Source organism: Pelodiscus sinensis, chromosome 29 (genome assembly GCF_049634645.1).
Source record: "Pelodiscus sinensis isolate JC-2024 chromosome 29, ASM4963464v1, whole genome shotgun sequence".
Classification (NCBI taxonomy): Eukaryota; Metazoa; Chordata; order Testudines; family Trionychidae; genus Pelodiscus; species Pelodiscus sinensis.
Window position 1 is genome coordinate 9,878,458 of NC_134739.1, and position 17,131 is coordinate 9,895,588.

General features: G+C 60.1%; 1 protein-coding gene across 1 annotated transcript; it reads right to left on the bottom strand.

Annotated features, from left to right (window-relative positions):
* Positions 1-1,092: 1,092 nt before the first annotated feature.
* FKBP10 (FKBP prolyl isomerase 10) lies at positions 1,093-15,210 on the bottom strand. Its single transcript, XM_075911666.1, has 10 exons — positions 14,792-15,210; positions 12,142-12,287; positions 9,579-9,768; positions 8,387-8,532; positions 7,235-7,424; positions 6,216-6,361; positions 5,266-5,455; positions 4,817-4,959; positions 4,449-4,612; positions 1,093-3,365 (listed from the first exon to the last, which is right to left on the bottom strand). The coding sequence occupies exons 1-10, from the start codon at positions 14,983-14,985 to the stop codon at positions 3,180-3,182; spliced, it is 1,695 nt and encodes a 564-aa protein (XP_075767781.1). The 5' UTR covers positions 14,986-15,210; the 3' UTR covers positions 1,093-3,179.
* Between the last annotated feature and the right edge of the window lie 1,921 nt (positions 15,211-17,131).

Below are 17,131 nucleotides of genomic sequence, written 5' to 3' on the forward strand. Positions count from 1 at the left end.
ATGACAGGACAAGAAGCAATGGGCTTAAACTGCAGCAAGGGAGGGTTAGGTTGGACATCAGGAAAAACTTCCTGGAATAAATTGCCTAGGGAGGTTGTGGAATCTCCATCACTGGAGATATTTAGACAGACACCTGTCAGAGATCATCTAGACCAGGGTTCTCAACCTGGGGTACACGTACCCCCAGGAGGTACGAGAAGCTTGTCAAGGGAGTACGGGGAATATTTGGTAAATAACTAGATTATCCGAATTGAAATATTCCAAAACTAGGAGGCTACGTCTAGACTTGGCATGATTTTCCGGAAATGCTTTTAATGGAAAAGTTTTCCGTTAAAAGCATGTTTGGAAAAGAGCGTCTAGATTGGCACGGACGCTTTTCCGCAAAAGTACTTTTTGCGGAAAAGCATCCCTGGCCAATCTAGACGCGCTTTTGCGCAAAAAAGCCCCGATCGCCATTTTTGCAATCGGGGCTTTTTTGCGCAAAACAAATCTCAGCTGTCTACACTGGCCCGAATGGGAGCAGCATAGTATTTCCGCAGAAAGCACTGATTTCTTACAGTAGGAAGTCAGTGCTTTTACGGAAATTCAAGCGGCCAATGTAGACAGCTGGCAAGTTTTTCCGGAAAAGTGGCTGTTTTTCCAGAAAAACTGGCCAGTCTAGACACAGCCGTAGTGTTAGTGAAAAAAGTTGTGGATTCTAGAGTCTAGAATTTTTTTCCTTTCATATTGAATAGGGAGTATGGGGACCCAAAAAGGTTGGGAACCCCTGATCTAGAGCATGCTTGGTCCTGCCACAAGAACAGGGGACTGGACTTGACCTCTTGAGGTCCCTTCCAGTTCTAGTGTTCTGTGATTCTCTCTCTTCTTCTGAGTTGGGGTGTCTGCAGACGGGCAGGAGTCACTGAAGAAGATGGCTTGTTTTCCAACCCCAGTGCTGCCAATACAAGAAGCCGAGAGAAGGTTTCTTCAGCCAGCTCCTCCACCGCTCCCCCCACTGGAACACACATACGTGCGTGGGGTCCTCTTGTCATGCCGCAGGGTGGGCCTGCACAAGCAACGTTTCCTCCCAAAATAACGTGCCATGAAGCCGAGTCATTGGAAACCAACTGAAATCCGTTTATTTGGTGCAAGGCAGAAACTGTTCTCGGGTGGTTTGAACCTGAACATCAGTTTGTCCTTGCACGTCCGACCTTTTATCCTTGCCCGGTCGCGGGGACAGACCCTCGGGTCTGCCAAGCCGTGATCTTGGTTACACAAACCTTTAAAACCAGGGAGACCGGGGGAGGGGCGGCGGGGACCCTGGCCAAAATTTGTGAACGTGGGAGACTGAAGCTGGTGCCTGCTACAAATGTTGGCCAGTGTCTCCTCCCTGCCCTGAATTAGTTACACATCTCACGAGTCGTGCGCTCTTTCCCAGTGGGATGGAGCAAGCCTGACTCGCGCTGGCATTGGGATACCCAGAAACTGAACATCAGCCCCTGGGTACGTAGCCCAGCTGTGAGCATTTTTTGAGCCCTGGATTTTCGACACCGACTAGTGCTTTGAGGGGGGCCTCACCCCCAGGAAAGACTGAGCTACGTAAAATCAGGCCCCTTGCGGGGGCGAGAGTTCAAGCCCCCAAATATCCCTGGGCTTAAAACTACCCATCAGTTTGGAGAAGGGGGCCGTGGCTTTCCTTCCTGGCCCAATTCAACCTGGTGCGGGAGCCGGGGCCAGGGATAGAAAAGGGCATTGCATTAAAAAAAATGCTTTTTCCCTTGCCTCTGGAAAAGCCCCCAGCTCCCTAGGCCCATGGTTATGGGAGTAAAAGGATCCACGAGGGCCCAGGGCCCCGGCTCCTTCCAGGCAACGCTCTCGTTGATGCCAAAGTCAAGGGACCACTTTGAATTTGTGGCAGCAGGATGCCCTCGCCGGAAGCCGCAGGGCAGTCTGGTGCCGCGCCGGAAAGCGACCTGGCAGCTCAAGAGCAGCGCGGCTGAAATGTTCGCGAGGGGAGCGAAGGGCCAGGGCTGCCGCGAGGGGAGGGAGTGCAGACGTCGGCGTGCTATGGAGTCTAGTTCACAACCGGCCCGGCGCTCCTGGCTCTGACATGGGGGTCTCTGGAGGGGGGGGGGGGGAATGCCACCAACTTCCAGGAAACCTCCCCAGTGCCCTGTCGCTGGAGAGAGCAGCTGGGGTGGGTGCAGCTGGGATCCACCCAGTTCTGGGCTGCGGCAGGTGCGTTCAGAGGTGTCCACAGCCAGGGGCTGCAGCTGCAGCCCCCACCCTGGCCGAGGCAGGCAACGTGCTAGAACTGCAGCCTGCCCTGCGCGCAGGCCGGCTGGGTGGGCCTGTCTCTGCAGGAGGCAAAGGCAGAGCGCAAAGCCGCAGCTACGCGGCTGAAAGCCCAGAGAAGGAAAAGCCTTGGAGTTCTGGACTACGAGCTGCCGGATACAACTCCTGGGCAGTTGGGGGGGGGGTGTCAATTACTCCTGTGGAACCCCCACAGCAGGGGTGGGGGACCTCAGGCCCAGGGGCTGGATGTGGTCCCCGGCTTGGCTGGATCTGGCCCCTGAGGCTCAGGGGCCCCCCCAGCCTTGGGGAGCCCCTGCTGCCCCACTGCTGGAGCGCACAGTCTACTAGGCTAGGCCCCCCCAGGCTCTGGTGTGTAAGGGGAATGTGGAGAGCATCTTTCTCCTCAGTTGGGGGCCATGTCACTTGTGTGCTGCTCATTTGTGGGTGGTCCCTGCCTGATTTTTCTGTGGGTCAGCAGTCCCCCCACCCAAGAAAGGTTCCCCACCCCTCTCTTATGGCCTTCGGGCCCGGGGTGTGGGTAGGAGTCCTAGGAAATAGCATGAGGGCGGGGGGAGTCTAGTGTCTAGGATCTGCCTGTGTGGGGCGTGATGAACTAAGGACTTGGGCCTCTCTGACCTGGATTTGTTACATAGAATTTTTTCCCCTGCTGGCTTGTTAAAAACACTCCCAATGAAACCCTTAAATAGTAAAAAAAAAAACAAAAAAAAAAACCCCACAAATCCCAGACAACCTCGCTCTGCAAAGGGGTTGGCACCCAATTTTCCTGAGCTGGCTTCTCCGGGCCCCGGGCCCTGTGGGGGTTGGGGGAGCTGCCCACCCCAAAGTAGGAAAGGACAAGAAGCAAAGCTGTCTCTCAGGCAGGAGGCGACGCGCCCGGCCGCTCCTCAGAGCTCCTCGTGGATTCGCTCCCGATCTTCGTCTGACTTCAGCTTCAGCTCCTCGGCGGTGATTTTCCCATCCTGGTTGCGGTCCTGGTTCCGGAACATGTCGGCCAGAACCATCTCCGGGTCCGAGCTGGGCATGAGCCGCCCCTTCCCCTCGGCCATCTGGGCCTTGATGAAAGTGGAGAACTGCAGCAGGGAGAGTGGAGACTAAGCTGAGCCTGGGCAGTGGGGCAATGGCCAGACAGGGCGGGCAGGCGGCACGGTAGCAAGGGGAGGGAGCTCCCCTCCAGGCTCCCTGTGCGGCAGCGCTCCTAACGCTCCCTGGGCAGGGACCCAGCGTGAGTACATCCCCCCCCCCATGCCTCTCCTCAGCCTCCAACCAGGCCCATTCCAGTTGCTGTGCTAACTGGCCTGTTTCCCAGCATGCCACATGGCACAGGTCTCTATGCTGCACAGCTGGACCCCTGGGCATGTCCCAGCTAGGTTTGACAGACAGTCAGGTATTCGTGGCCCCTGGCTGGTAAAAGAAACCCCACGTCTGGTATTTTCTGTTTTTCTTGGACAGAGGGCTGGGGGGGGGGGGGGGGGGAACGTTCTTCCCCTGCCACGTTTGTTGGGGGTGGGGTGAGCGAGGTGATTTTTAAAGGTGCAGCAACTTTTTTTTTTTTTTTCCTCCCTCAACCAATTTTTTTCCTGCCATATTTGGGATTTTTGGTGAAAGCATCTGGCAACCCTAGTCCTAGCAGCAGGTTGCTCAGAGTCCGAACTTGCCCCCTTCATGGCTGGGCCTTTTGTGTTAGCTGGCAGGAGTGCTGGGCTAGCCTCAGACGGAATCCCTAGGACCAGTATTCCCTCTAATTGTTTCCATCCATGTGTGAATTTTTTCCATGCATGTGCGGAATAATTTTTTTCTGCGCACAAGGCATTTGTGAATGGGCACCACCAGTAGAAACAGAAAATCTAGCTGTGGGCCCAGTGCTAATCAGCTGGGCAGGATGGGGATCTCTCCTGAGTGTCCGCACAAGCGCCTGGGACTGCCACCATCACCCTCCACCCAACAAGTGTGTGCTCCTCACAGCTTTGCCGTAGCTCCGGGCACATCGCACAAGTGCTGCAGGTAGCCTAACTGGCCCCAGCCCATCGCCTTTGGAAAAGCCCAAGCTGAGCGGCTCATGGGATCCGAGACGGCTTCCGGGGCTGGGTACCCTCATTCCGATCCCTCCCCCCGCGAGCCGAAGCGTCGGCTGGGATCCCGTGCTCCCTGTGCACCTCCTCAGGCGGGATCTCGCCATCCTTGTTCAGGTCCATGTCCTCATACAGGTTTGCGGGCGGGTCCCCGTGCCAGATGAACAGGTAGCCTTCCGGGACCCCTTCCTCCCTGGAGAGCAGCTCCAACTCGAACCGCAGCACGGCACTGCCCGGCACGCCCCGGGCTGAAAGGCAAGTGGGGGGGGGGACATGTCACCGGTCCCTTGTGTGCTCTGATGCACCACTGTGCCTTTGCACCACGGTGCGACGTGCGAGAAAGAGCCTCTGAACATACCAGCCGGGGCAGCGCCCCCCAGCTTGGGGGTTAACACCCAAAGGAAACCAGGTTGCCCTGGGCCGCTGCAAGACTGGCAGCCCCCCCGCCTCACCTCCGTTCTCGCCGTGCCCCAGGTGCGGGGGGATGACGATCACCCGTTTCTCGCCCACGCACATGTGCAAGAGGCCGGTATTCAGCCCCTCGATCACCTTGCTGGTGCCCAGCGTCGCTTCCTGCGGGTGCTCGTAGTCGTGCCTGCCGGGGGCAACGCAGACGGGGGGCTGATGAGAGGTGACGGGGGGCTGCACAGCTCCCACCCTCGGGAACCTGCCTCATGCCTTCCCCCCAACCTGTACCGAGGGGATTCTGCCTGAGGATCCGAGGATTGACCAGTGCTCGTGATCGGACCCCCGGGCAGCCCCCAGCCACAGTCCCCTGAGTTCGGCCGCCTCCTGTGTCTCAACCCCACCCTGCTCAGCTCTGCAGAGCTAACGGGCTACCCCACAAGCAGCACCACCCAGCGGGCTGGGATTTAGCTGGGGGGGGCGGAAGCGTGCTCACGAGGAGAAGAGCTTGGTGCCGTCCAGCAGCGAGCAGTTGTAGTGGTAGCGGACGAAGTCGCGGTCCTGGGTGGTGACGTTGCAGCCCTCGGGCCGGTACAGGGTCTCGATCTCCACCGTGTCGGCGGGGTTGTGGAAGTCGATGACGTGGATGTCGAAGACGAGAACGGCCGAGCCGGGGATCTTGTTCCCTGGATGAGAAGGGTGAGGAGCTGGGGAGAGCCAGAGAGGGCAGAGCCGCGGGGCGGGGCGGTGGGGGGGGGGTCCCACGTCTCGTGGGGAGAGGAGGAGCAGGTCTCCGTGTGCTGCACACGCCTGCAAGCACTGCCCCTGGGCTCTCATTGGCCAGCTTCTGGCCAATGGGAGGCTGCGAGGAGGGTGCTGGGGGCGGGGCAGTGCGTGGAACCCCTCCTCCCCCCAAGAGGCGCAGGCCGCTCAGACATACGCACGCTGGCCCCTGCCGCCAGCTGCTGAGAGCAGCATGTGGGGCCACGGCGGACCCACGGAGCCTGCCTGAGGGTGCCACTGGGCCAGATCTAGCCCATGGGCTGGATTTTGCCTGCTCCTGGCCAGGGTCCCCGTGGTGCTAATCCTGGCCCCCCCCCCTCCTGCCCAGCCCAAGAGACATCCCCCTAAGCTGGGCCCTGCCCCGAGCCTGACAAACCCACCACTGAGGTGGGGGCTCTGCGCCTTTCCCTGCGGGAGGCAGGGCCCCCCCGTCTTATTCGGAGGCTCAGCCTGAATTCACCGCCTGGGGCAGCTCCAGCCGGGCGGCTCAGGGCAGGGCTGGCTCCCGTCGGGTGGGCAAATCCCGCCCACTCCCGTCAGGGACGCGGGAAGCGACGCAGGAGAGGAGGGCCTGGGTAGCGGGGAAGGGCAGGGCATTGCTGAGCATGTGCGAGCTCCGCCTCCCCCCGTCCCAGGGCTGCTCCGCCCCGTGGGCCCCCCTACCGGCTCCAGTCTCCCCGTAGCCCAAGTGCGGCGGGACGACGATCCGTCTCTTCTCTCCGACGCAGACGCCCTGCAGGCCCTGGTCCATGCCGGGGATGACGTAGCCCTTCCCGATGTAGGTGTCGTAGGTGTGATTGCGGGAGTAGCTGCAGCGAACGTGGCGGCGCCAGGTCACAGGAGCACCGAACAAGGGGAGCGCGGCGGGATACGTTCGGTCTGTCCCCCCCGGCCCCACCCCACAGCCCGGACCAGGCCCCTCCGGCCTGGCCGACGTCCCCACCCCACAGCCCGGCCCCCCAGCCCTACCCCGCAGCCCGGCCCAGGTCCCTCCGGCCTGGCCGACGTCCCCACCCTGCAGCCCGGCCCCCCAGCCCCACCCCGCAGCCCGGCCCAGGTCCCTCCAGTCCGGCCCCCGGCCCCACCCCGCCGCCCGGCCCAGGTCCTTCCAGCCTGGCCAGCATCCCCACCCCGCAGCTCAGCCCAGACCCCTCCAGCCCAGCTGGGATCCCCAACCCACAGCCTGGCTCCCCAGCCCAGCCCTGGCCCCTCCAGTCCGGCCAGCATCCCTACCCCGCAGCTCAGCCCCCCAGCCCCACCCTGCAGCCCGGCCCAGGCCCCTCCAGCCCGGTTGGCATCCCCGCCCAGCCCAGCCCTGGCCCTTCCAGTTCGGCCCAGACCCCTCCAGCCCAGCCGGGATCCCCACCCCACAGCCCAGCTACCCAGCCCAGCCCCCTCCAACCCAGCCGGGATCCCCACCCCACAGCCCAGCCCCCTCCAGCCCAGCCGGGATCCCCACCCCACAGCCCAGCCCCCTCCAGCCCAGCCGGGATCCCCACCCCACAGACCAGCCCTGGCCCCTCCAGCCCGGCCGGCATCCCCACCCCACTAGGGCCATGAGGGGGGGGGAGGGATGACTGGACTACTGCTGCCTGGCATCACGGGACAAAGCAGGGATGCTGAGCCCCGGGCACAAAGGGCGAGTCCTGCACTCGTCCATAGGCCCCGCCCGTGGCCGGTACCTGGAGTCAAAGAGCGTCCCGTCCATCAGGGTGCCGTTGTAGTGGTAGCGGACGAAGTCGCCGGTCACGGCCTTGCGCTTGCAGGACCCCGGCAGCTCCAAGTGCTCCAGGGAGATGCCGTCCTTGGGGTTGTGCAGGTCCACCAGCAGCACGTCGAACACCAAGGAGGCCTGGGGCGGGATCACCGTGCCTGGCGGGGAGGAGGGAAGGGGGGTCGTGCCCAAGCAGACTCCGCGGGGGGAGCAGCACCCTCCTCAGGGCTGGGGTGGCCTCGTGGCAGTCACACACCCCGCTTTGCAGAGGTGAGGCCTCCGGAGCCGGCCAAGCCCAGCCTGCCCGGCTCTGGCTCCGTGCGGATTGCGGCACAGGGCAGCAGGTGGCTGCTCCCGCTAATCGTTTCCCATGCATGTGCGGAATACATTTTTGTGTGCAGCAAGACACGGAGGAAAGGGCACCACCACCAGAAAACCTCGCCGGGGCAGCCTCTGAATCGCTCCTGAGCGGCCACACAAGCGCCCACCTAACAGGGAACACCGGCCGCTGTCATCGGCGGTGGCAGCAGCTCTGTGCTCAACGGCACGAGGCGGCCGCCGGGTGGAGTGGGCGCCTTGCCCCAGGCGGTGGCTGACCTCAGAGCTGCCCCGGAGCGATCCACTGCTGGGGAGGGTCCCATCGCCCACCCCTCCCCGACTCTCAGCCCCAGCTGGCTCAGACCTTCCTGCCTGGACCTGCCTGAATTCTGCCGGAAAACGGGGCCAAGGCCGGGTGGCTCAGACCTGCTGCCCGGGGCTTGGGCTCGGCTTTCTCCGCTGGCTTGGCAGGCGGCAGGACGCTAGGCTGTGCGGGGTCAGACGCCCACCCCAGCCATCTGGTTCCCCATCCGCTCCTGTCCCTTTCTCCCCTCTCCTCCCGGGGTTTCCTCAGTCCCTGGGCTTCCCGGCCAGTGCCAAAGCTCCCCCGCTCCCCATCCTCTGCCCAAGCCCGGCTGGGCCCTGCTTGGCCGTTTCCTCGCCTGGGGAGTTGGCAGGGCTCAGTCCTGGCTCTGCCTTTGGCCCCTTGGCTGGTTCCCCTCAGGGCAGGGCCGTCCAGGCCGTGTGCCAACCCCGGCTCCGGGGACACCCACCAGCCCGGGCCGGGGGCTCCCTGACTCACCGTAGCCCTTCTCGCCGTAGGCCAGGAACGGTGGGATGACAATCTTCCTCTTCTCCCCCGCGCACATCCCCAGCAACCCCTGGTCCATGCCCTTGATCAGCCAGCCTGTGCCCACGTAGGTGTCGTACGTGCTCTCCTTGCCGTAACTAGCAACGGGCACAGAACGGGCAAGAGACCAGGGAAGAGTCACTCCGGGGCAGAAGCGGCTCCCCCTTCCCCCACAGGGAGCAGGAACTCACGCCTGGCCCAGCCGGGCCCCCCCATAGTCAGGTGAGATGGACTGGGGGAGGGGCAGGGCACAGGTAAAGCTGGCCCCACTGGTACCCCCACTCTGTGCAGCGAGGCAGGGGGTACCCGAGCTGACGTCCGTCATGGGGATGTAAGTGTAGTCAACTGACCGATTAATCGATAAGCAAAAGCTTCTAGGTTAATGCTACAGACGACACGCATTTCCCTTCCCCCTTGCCAGTATATTTTTTAGCAGGCTGGCCAGCAGCCCGACTCAGTTCTGGCTCATGCCGGGTCCAGAACCTACTCCGGCTGAGGCTCTGCATTTAAAGTGTATTAGGAGGCAGACAGGCAGCCCGGCTCAGGTCCAGGAGCTCAGACCCCCCCTTAGACAGGGGCTGCTGCCACCATGTGCTGCTGCCTCTGTATCAGAAGCAGCAGCATTGGGCGACAAGGAGCCGGTCCACAAGGGGAGCTGGTTTTTAAATTGGCTCCCCTCATGGACCAGCTCCCGCCTGGCACCCCGCATTGCTGCCTCTGATACACTGGCTGCCAGCCCTGCCCCCAGGGACTATAGAACAGTCTAGTGTTTCTCAACCTTTTTTTATAAAGTACCCCTTTAAAAAAAGCCACAAGTACCCCCAGTACCTACAGTTTTCAGACGCACACCATTTTTTCTAGCATTGCCACACATTTGTTTAAACAGCTTAATTGTAGCCAGGCGGGCGGTGAAAGTTTTGGGTGTAAAAAGGACAAAAATAAGAAAGCGCTGTAAGACTTAAAACAAAAATTCAGTTTTCTCCACATTTCAGTTGTGTGGACGGACTCCCCTTTCTCCCCCCCCCCCCGACTTCTCTCGAGTCCCCCTAAGGGTACTGGTTGAGAAACACTGGAATAGTCGATTACTTGACTAGTCAGTCAACCGACATTAACATCCCTAGTCCCCCCCTTGGCTCCCGGGTACCTGGAGTCGAAGTGGGTCCCGTCCAGGAGCGTGCCGTTGTAGTGGTACCGGACGAAGTCCGAGTCCTCCACCGTGCGGTTGCAGCGCTCCGGCTTATGCAAGGTGGTGATCTGCAGCTTGTCCTCTTTGTTCCAGATGTCCAGCATGATGACGTCAAAATACAAGGTGGCGTCGGGGGGGATCATGCCAGCTGCGGGCGGGGGACAAGGAGCGGGAAGGCTCAGCCGTGCGAAGTGTCAGAGCGAGGGGAGCGGCCTCCCGGCTCGGCTGTTTGCTTCAGTGCCTCGAAATCCACCCGCCAGCTCCCCCTCCCCTGCCCCAGCTCTGCTGCTCCCCTCCCCGGCTCCGTTTGCAATAGCTGTTCATACGCTCTGCTAGGACAGTAGTTCTCAAACTTTTTGGCCTGCAGCCCATCCTGCTCGACATAGATCCTTCCGCAGACCACCAGCCAGCCCCCCATGACAGCAAAATGGATGCAAGAGCAGGCTGGGCTGGGGGGGGGTTCTGCGGGAAAGAGGGTGCAGGAGCAGGCTGAAAGGGGGGGGGGGTCTTTGAAGGAGCAGGATGTCTGGGGAGGAGGGGAGGCGCTTACCTGGCTCTGCGCCTCCTGCCACTCCCAAGCACTGCCCCCACTGCTCCCATTGGCCAGAATCCTGGCCAATGGGAGCAGCAGGGAACGCCTCCAGGTGAGCGTTTTTCCGCGCTGTTGTTCCCCCAGCCGGGAGGAAGGGGAGCAGCAGCCTATGAAGCTGCTTCCTCCCACCACAAGCAGGATCCGACCCGCGAGGCTCACCCCCCTCTCGCAACGGGAAGCCAGCGCTGGCGCTCTAATCCTGCGGGGGCGGGGGAGGGTTACACGGGGCTGGAGCGCCAGCGCACGTTCCCTGCTGCAGGGGAGGGTCGAGCCCCGAGCCCGAGACCCACCTGCAAGATGGTAGTGGACCGCCCTTGGAGAACCACTGGGCTAGGAGAAGGCAGCTTTGACCTCCCTCCCCCGGCCATGGTTGCTCCCATGAAGAGATACCAGGCGTCTGCCACAGACGGGAGATGATGGACTTAGACACGGGGGCTGACACTTGACCACATGTGGTCACTTTGAGCAGAGAAGAGGCTGCCACACCCCAAGGCATGGGCTGCCCAAAATGCCAGGTGCCGGATTTTCTCTTCAGATGAACCAGCCTCCCATGGTCCAACAGAGCACGCCAGGACTGGGAACCAGTGCGCTCCAGGGCGGTAGGGCACTGCCTTGATTCAACACCTTGCTTCTCTGCTGCTTTTCCCGGTAAGGGGGGGCTCGGGGATTTGCTGTACTGATTATTTATCAGCTTGAAATGAATGATTATTAATTGATTAGCCCTTCTCCCAGGGCTCAGGCAGCCTAGTGCAGTGTTTCTCAACCGGTGGTACTCAAGAAAAGTCCGGGGGGTACGTCAGCTCAACTGAAATTTGGAGAAAGCTGAATTTTTGTTTTAAGTTTTACAGCGTTTTATTATTTTTGTACTTTTTACACCCAAAAATGTAATCACCTGCCTGGCTACAATTAAGTTGTTTAAACAAATGTGTTGCAATGGTTGGCAAAAAAATTGTGTATCTGAAAACTGTAGGTACTGGGGTTACTTTTAATTTTTTTTAAAGGGTGCTTTATAAAATAAGGTTGAGAAACACTGGCCTAGTGCTCAGAGACGGCTTTGTTCACCTCCGGGCTGCCTGTGGCAGCTGGGTCGCCCCCCAACAAGGAGGAATGGGGCTGCCCCCAGGGGAAAGGACTGGGAGGTGGATCCTGGTCTGTCTGAAGTCAGCCTGGCCATTCTGCTCCCGGGATGTGACAGTGGGACCATCCGTGACCTTGTGGAACTTGGAACCACTGGCAGGAGACCCGGGGTGGCGGTACGTGATGCTGTGCCGGCAGCATGCATGGTGGTGGGGGGGGTGTTGGATTGGGGGAAGGTTTGCAGCCTTCACAGGATGAATAATTCCAGCTGATTGTGCCTACGGCCCTGTCTGGTTATTTTACACAATGCTCATTGGCTGGCACTTGGGAGTAGCTCCGCCCACCCACTGCACCCTATTATAAACTTCAGGAGGGAGCCAGGCGATCTCTGCGCTCGACTCGGGGCCTTTTCTCCTCCTTGTGGTCCCAGCTGCTGCCCACCCGCCCGTGGCTTGTGCCAGCCCAGCCCCACCCAGCGGGTGGCTCTGCAGCTCAGAGACGGAGGCAGCCAGAGCTCTCTCCATGTCAGTACATCACCAAGGGGGGGTCCCTGGTGCTGGCATGCACTCATCCAGGGGAGAGCCGCCCACGGAGCCCTGCGAAGCTCGTGGAGGTGGGGGAGGCCAAGTTCTTAGGTGCGCAGATGGGAGGGGCTTGAGAGCATGTGGACGGTGTAACAAGGCACCCCCACTCCATCCTTGGGGCCTTTCTGCCTCCCCCATTTTCCCCAGGGAGAGGAGCGTGGCCAGCCATGCCGGAGGCAGAACCCTGCAGGAGCATGGGCCCAGCGCACCAGAAAACCCCCCTGGATTGCTGGGTGGGGCCCTGGCCCTCGACGCCTCCTCCCCTTACCGACGCCGATGCTGCCGTAGCCCAGGTGGGGAGGGACAATCAGGTGGCGCCGTTCGTTAACGCACATGCCCTGCAGGCCGCGGTCCATGCCGGTGATCAGCCGGCCGACCCCCACCACGCCCGCCACCGTGGCGCCTCTGTCGTAGCTGGGGAGGAACGGAGACAGACATGTTACGTGGCCCTCGTCTCCTGGCCTTGGCTGTCTGGGGTCCTGCAAGGCCGCCAGGATCCTTGGCTTCACCGGCCCAGCTAATCCCATGGCTGGGCCCAGACAATACAGTAGCAACATTCCCACCCAGCCCTGGCCAGTCGGGTAGTTTATTTTGGTGATTAACACCCTGAGTTTTCATATCTGCCCCCTGAAGATCAGGGGTTTAGAACAGGGATGGGGAACCGGACGCAGCCCTGGGGTTGCCTGGATCTGGCCCCTGAGACTTAGGGCTTCCCCCAGCATTGGGTAGCCCGTGCTGCCTCTCCAGGCCTCCCACCGCCTCCCTGCAGCCCCCGGCCCCTGGATTAGAGCCACAAATGTTCCATGTGTCCCCTCTCCTGGGGCAACGACTCGACCAAGACACACAGTGGCTAAGCCCCAACGCTTTCAGAAGTCTCTAATTTGGGGGGCTTCTGCAGCTAGGAGCCCAAGTTGCTGCCCACCTCCCAACCACAGAGCCGGAGCTTGGGCCCCCCAAATTAGAGGCCATTTCTGAAAACGCTGGCCCATGGGACTCACCCAAGGAGTTGGCAGCAAAGAGAATTCTGGTCTCCTGTGTCCCGTTGCTCAGCCCACGAGGCGACCATGTGTCTCTGTGGTTAAAGCAACCGGCCCACGAAATGATAGGCTTGTGGGATGACCATAATGGTCTGCAGATAATGGATCCTGTATTTTTGCTCTTGGAAGGAGGGGCGGAGGGCACACGTGTGATGCGTTTCATGGTGGTGCGTATGGACGAACATGGCATCCCACATATGCTCCCGGGCAGATTTCTTTTGCAACTCAATCTCTGCCGCAGAAGCAGACCCTGTATTGACTGGAGGAGCACTGGCACCCTCCCCCCCCCGGTGCTGCATTCCTACTAGGGGTGCAAAAGGTTAACTGGTAAGCATCACCCTATATGTTTTTATGTAATTCCTAACACACTCAGAGGCCTGTGGACGCGGCATGGACCCTTTGCTTGTGGAAGCCACTTGCAGTGTTTAAGCCGGGACCAAATGCCCAGATAAGCACTGGCTGGCCGTCTCCGTGGCTCCCAGCTCGTGCAGATAGGCCAGGTTTCCAACGCTGCCCGGAGCGGTTAACGACCAATCTCCAAGCCTCATCCATAACCTGAAAATAACTCTGATTTTTCCATCTTAAAACCCAGTCTCTCGGGGGCCATTCGAGCGCGTTACAAGTGCGCCGAGATCCTTCGCTTCGTTTAACGGCCAGCTCAGCTCTTCTCAGGGGGCCCCTGCTGCAGCCATCAGAACAAAGAATGATTCTAGTCCGAAAGGTTCCCCGGGGCCACGTTGCTCTGTGAGACTCACTCCTAGCGGTGGCTGCGGCATGGCTGATTGAGCCGCCTGCCTGCTCAGGCTTTCAGGGACGAGAAGCCCCAACTGGAAATATTTTCAACGGGAGCCGACTCCCCAATGCATTTTACGGCCACTTCTGAAAAGCAACGGGCCCGATTCTGGGCATAGAAGAGTCGGTCTTCGTCCTTTGCAGGCCTGGCCTTGATTTGCCTCTTGCTCCCACTGGCGTCCACCAGGAGAAATACCACTGGAGCCAGCAGCGGGAGGGAAGGGAAGGCCACGCGGGCCCAGGGAGAACTGGGACCAACGCGCAGAGATGGAGAAGGGATCCGTGGGAAAGAAACCTTGCTCCAAAGCTGCCATAGCTCCAAGCGGGCTCTAAGCCATCCCTACGTCACAGCCATGCACAGTCCAACGAGCAGGCCCCTTTTGGGCCTGGCCTCAGTTCGGACCCAGTCCTGCAAATCCCTTCCTCTCCTGACCAGTCCTTTCCTGGTCAAGCAGTTGCCCTGGACTTAGGCCTGCCTGGCCTGGGAAAAAGGGCTGTTGGCGTGAGAAACAGCTGGAGCACGCCAGGCCACACAGATCGCCCAACAAGAAAACAAATCGGACCCACAATACAGAACGGCAGTGCCTGAAAAATGTGCCCCGAAGCTTTTCCTCCCCTCTAACTCAGGGAGGCGGGTCGGGGAGGGTTTGCCCGGGGGCGAATACGGCACCACAGGAATGACACGTCTACATGCAGCCGGCGGGTCCCCGGGGCGTGTTCAGCAGCACCCCGTGGCAGGCGCCCCGCCTGGCCTCTCCCAGCCCGGGGGCATGTGCCGTACCACGGTTTGTCTTGCCTTGTGAATCGGCCCCGCGCAGCTTGCAAAGCATCGGGCATGCAGAACGGCGCTGGGGCTCCACTGCCGTTGTGCAAAGCCGGCGTGCAAAATGAACCGTGCCCATGATTGGGACCAGATGGAATTTTAACCCATGGAAAGAACGTTCAGAGCAGCTGGGGGAAGACAAAGGAGAGTGCATCCTCTAGCTGCACAATGAAGGGGGGGGGCTGTAGCAGCCCCCCCTCCACCCCCACCCCTGCTGTGACCCGAAAGTAGCCAGGGGTGCAAGGTGACACAGAAACGCCCTGTACCTGGAGTCAAACTTTTTGCCATCTTTAAAGGTCCCGTTGTAGTGGTAGCGGATGAAATCCCCCATCTGGACTTCTCGCAGGCAGATTTTCGGGATGTAGTATCTGTCTATCACCACGTCTTCCAGGGGGCCGGGATCCCCCAGCGCCGGGCCCCCCAGCAGGCCCAGGAGGAGAGCGAGGCAGCTCAGGGCCATGGTGCTCGAGGTCTGGGGGAGGAAAGAAAGGCAGCTCCGCGCAGAAGGGGCTGGGAGGCGCCTGCAGAGGGGCCGGAGCTTCGCGTTTCGCTTCCCAGCCAGGAATGTTGTCAACGTGTAAAGCGGGCTTGGGGCTGGCTCTGAGGTCACTGAGCTGGCTACGGGATTTCGGGGGGGGGTGTCAAAATTCAGCCCGGGAGTGTCCCCCGGGAGGCTACAAAACCCGGAGGGGGAAGCGCCCCTCGGAGGGGCTTGGGGGTCGGTTTGGGGCGAGTCTTTCTGCAAAGGCAAAAGTTGCAGCAAACTTTAATTGCGAGTTTGGGCAGGGAGAGAGGTCCTAGCTCATCGGCAGCCAGACACCCCTGGGTCCTAGTGCCGCTAAGGTCTGTCCCCTCCGGGCTTTCTCAGTCCTGGTGGTGCGGGCTCTTGGGTTCTTGCGTATGGCGCCTCTCGGTGGGGGCACCCCTGCAGCTGTTGCTCCATGCAAACATGGACGGGCGTGTGGTGAGCAAGACCCCAGAAGTAATTCTGCCCCAAGGATTAGGCCTCAGCTGGAGCGTTGTGTCCCATCTGGGCGCCACATTTCGGGAGAGATGTGGGCACGCTGGAGAAAGTCCAGAGAAGAGCAACAACATTGAGTAAAGGCAGGACCGGCCCACAGCATTTTGGCATCTGAGGCGGGGAGCTCAAATGACGCCCCCATGCCCCTTCGCTTGGGTCAAAACTTTGAAAGGTCTCTATTCTCTGGGTCCTAATGGCACCCCCCCCCCCCCCCCCGCACACAGTCTGGCCTCAGTTTGCCTCATGGTAAGGCCAGCCCTAAGTAATGGTCTAGAAAGCCTGGCCTAGAAAGAAGGCTGAACTAACTGGGTTTGTTTAGTCTGGAAAAGAGAAGGCTGAGAGCAGGAGCGGCCCGAGGCCGGCCGTGGTAGCTGGTGCCCCTGGCGGGAGGCGTGATCGGCACCCCTGCCTACACAGCTGTCAATGGCTGTGATGTCATCATCGGGTGCCCCGGGCCCATGGCGCTCTAGGCAACCGCCGCGTCTACCTAGGCTCACGGGCCGCCCCTGGCTGAGAGAGGACAGGATAGCGGCTTTCAAATACCTAAAAGGGTGTTGCAAGGAGGAGGAAGAAAAATTGTTCTCCTTGGCCTCTGAGGATAGGACAAGAAGCAAGGGGCTTAAATTGCAGCAAGGGAGGTTTAGGTGGGACATTAGGAAAAAATTCCTGTCAAGGTGGTTAAACACTGGAATAAACTGCCTAGGGAGGTTGTGGAATCTCCATCAGTGGAGATTTTTAAGACCAGGTTAGACAGACCTGTCAGGGATGGTCAGATGGTGCTTGGTCCTGCCATGAGTGAAAAGGGCTGGACTTGATGACCTCTCAAGGTCCCTTCTAGTCCTATGAGTCCTTGATTCTGTGATCAGTAGCTCTCAGCCAGGAGTTATGAATATGGGGAGGCAATAATTATTAATAGCAACTTTTACACCTCCTGAGGAAAGGCGGTGTTAGGTGCAAAATGACTAATGACGAATTAATAGTGTCCTTTTCATTAAACGCACACCAGACCATTGCGAACACCTCTGCCTACCACCATTGGAAACGGAGCAGACATCATGGGAAGTCTGAAAGCAGCTGCCTAAAAGCTTCAGGGCAAAGGAGCTGCCTAGCGACTCAGCTCTATGGACAGAAAGGGAAGCGGGGGGGGGGGAGAAATTTAACTTCCCCCGGCCCTCGCCCCTCAGCTCAGCTCCCCCGACCTGCACTTGCTGCTTCTACAGCGAGGGAAAGGATTTCTGCCCTGGGGAGAGGTGTTAGCCCACAAGTCTGATGTTCTCTAGGTACCAGACAAACTTCCCTGCCCCCACCCAGCCCCTGTGCCAGCTTGGTGGGGCTCCCTATTCTGGGGGAAAGATGGGTGAGCAGTGTCCTGGACAAGTCTCTTCTGATGTGCTCGCCTCTGAGGAGCTGGCCAGGAAAGAGACCGGTGTGTGCCTACGGTTCAGAGGGGCAGAGACGTGGCCTTTCTAGGAACTGAGACAGGAGCCACTGGCCACCAACAGGTGAGACCACGGATCCGGTCAGCCGCTTGTTGTTTGCCCCCGGAGCCAGCAAGTTGTCTGCCATTCTTGGCTTTGCATTTTCA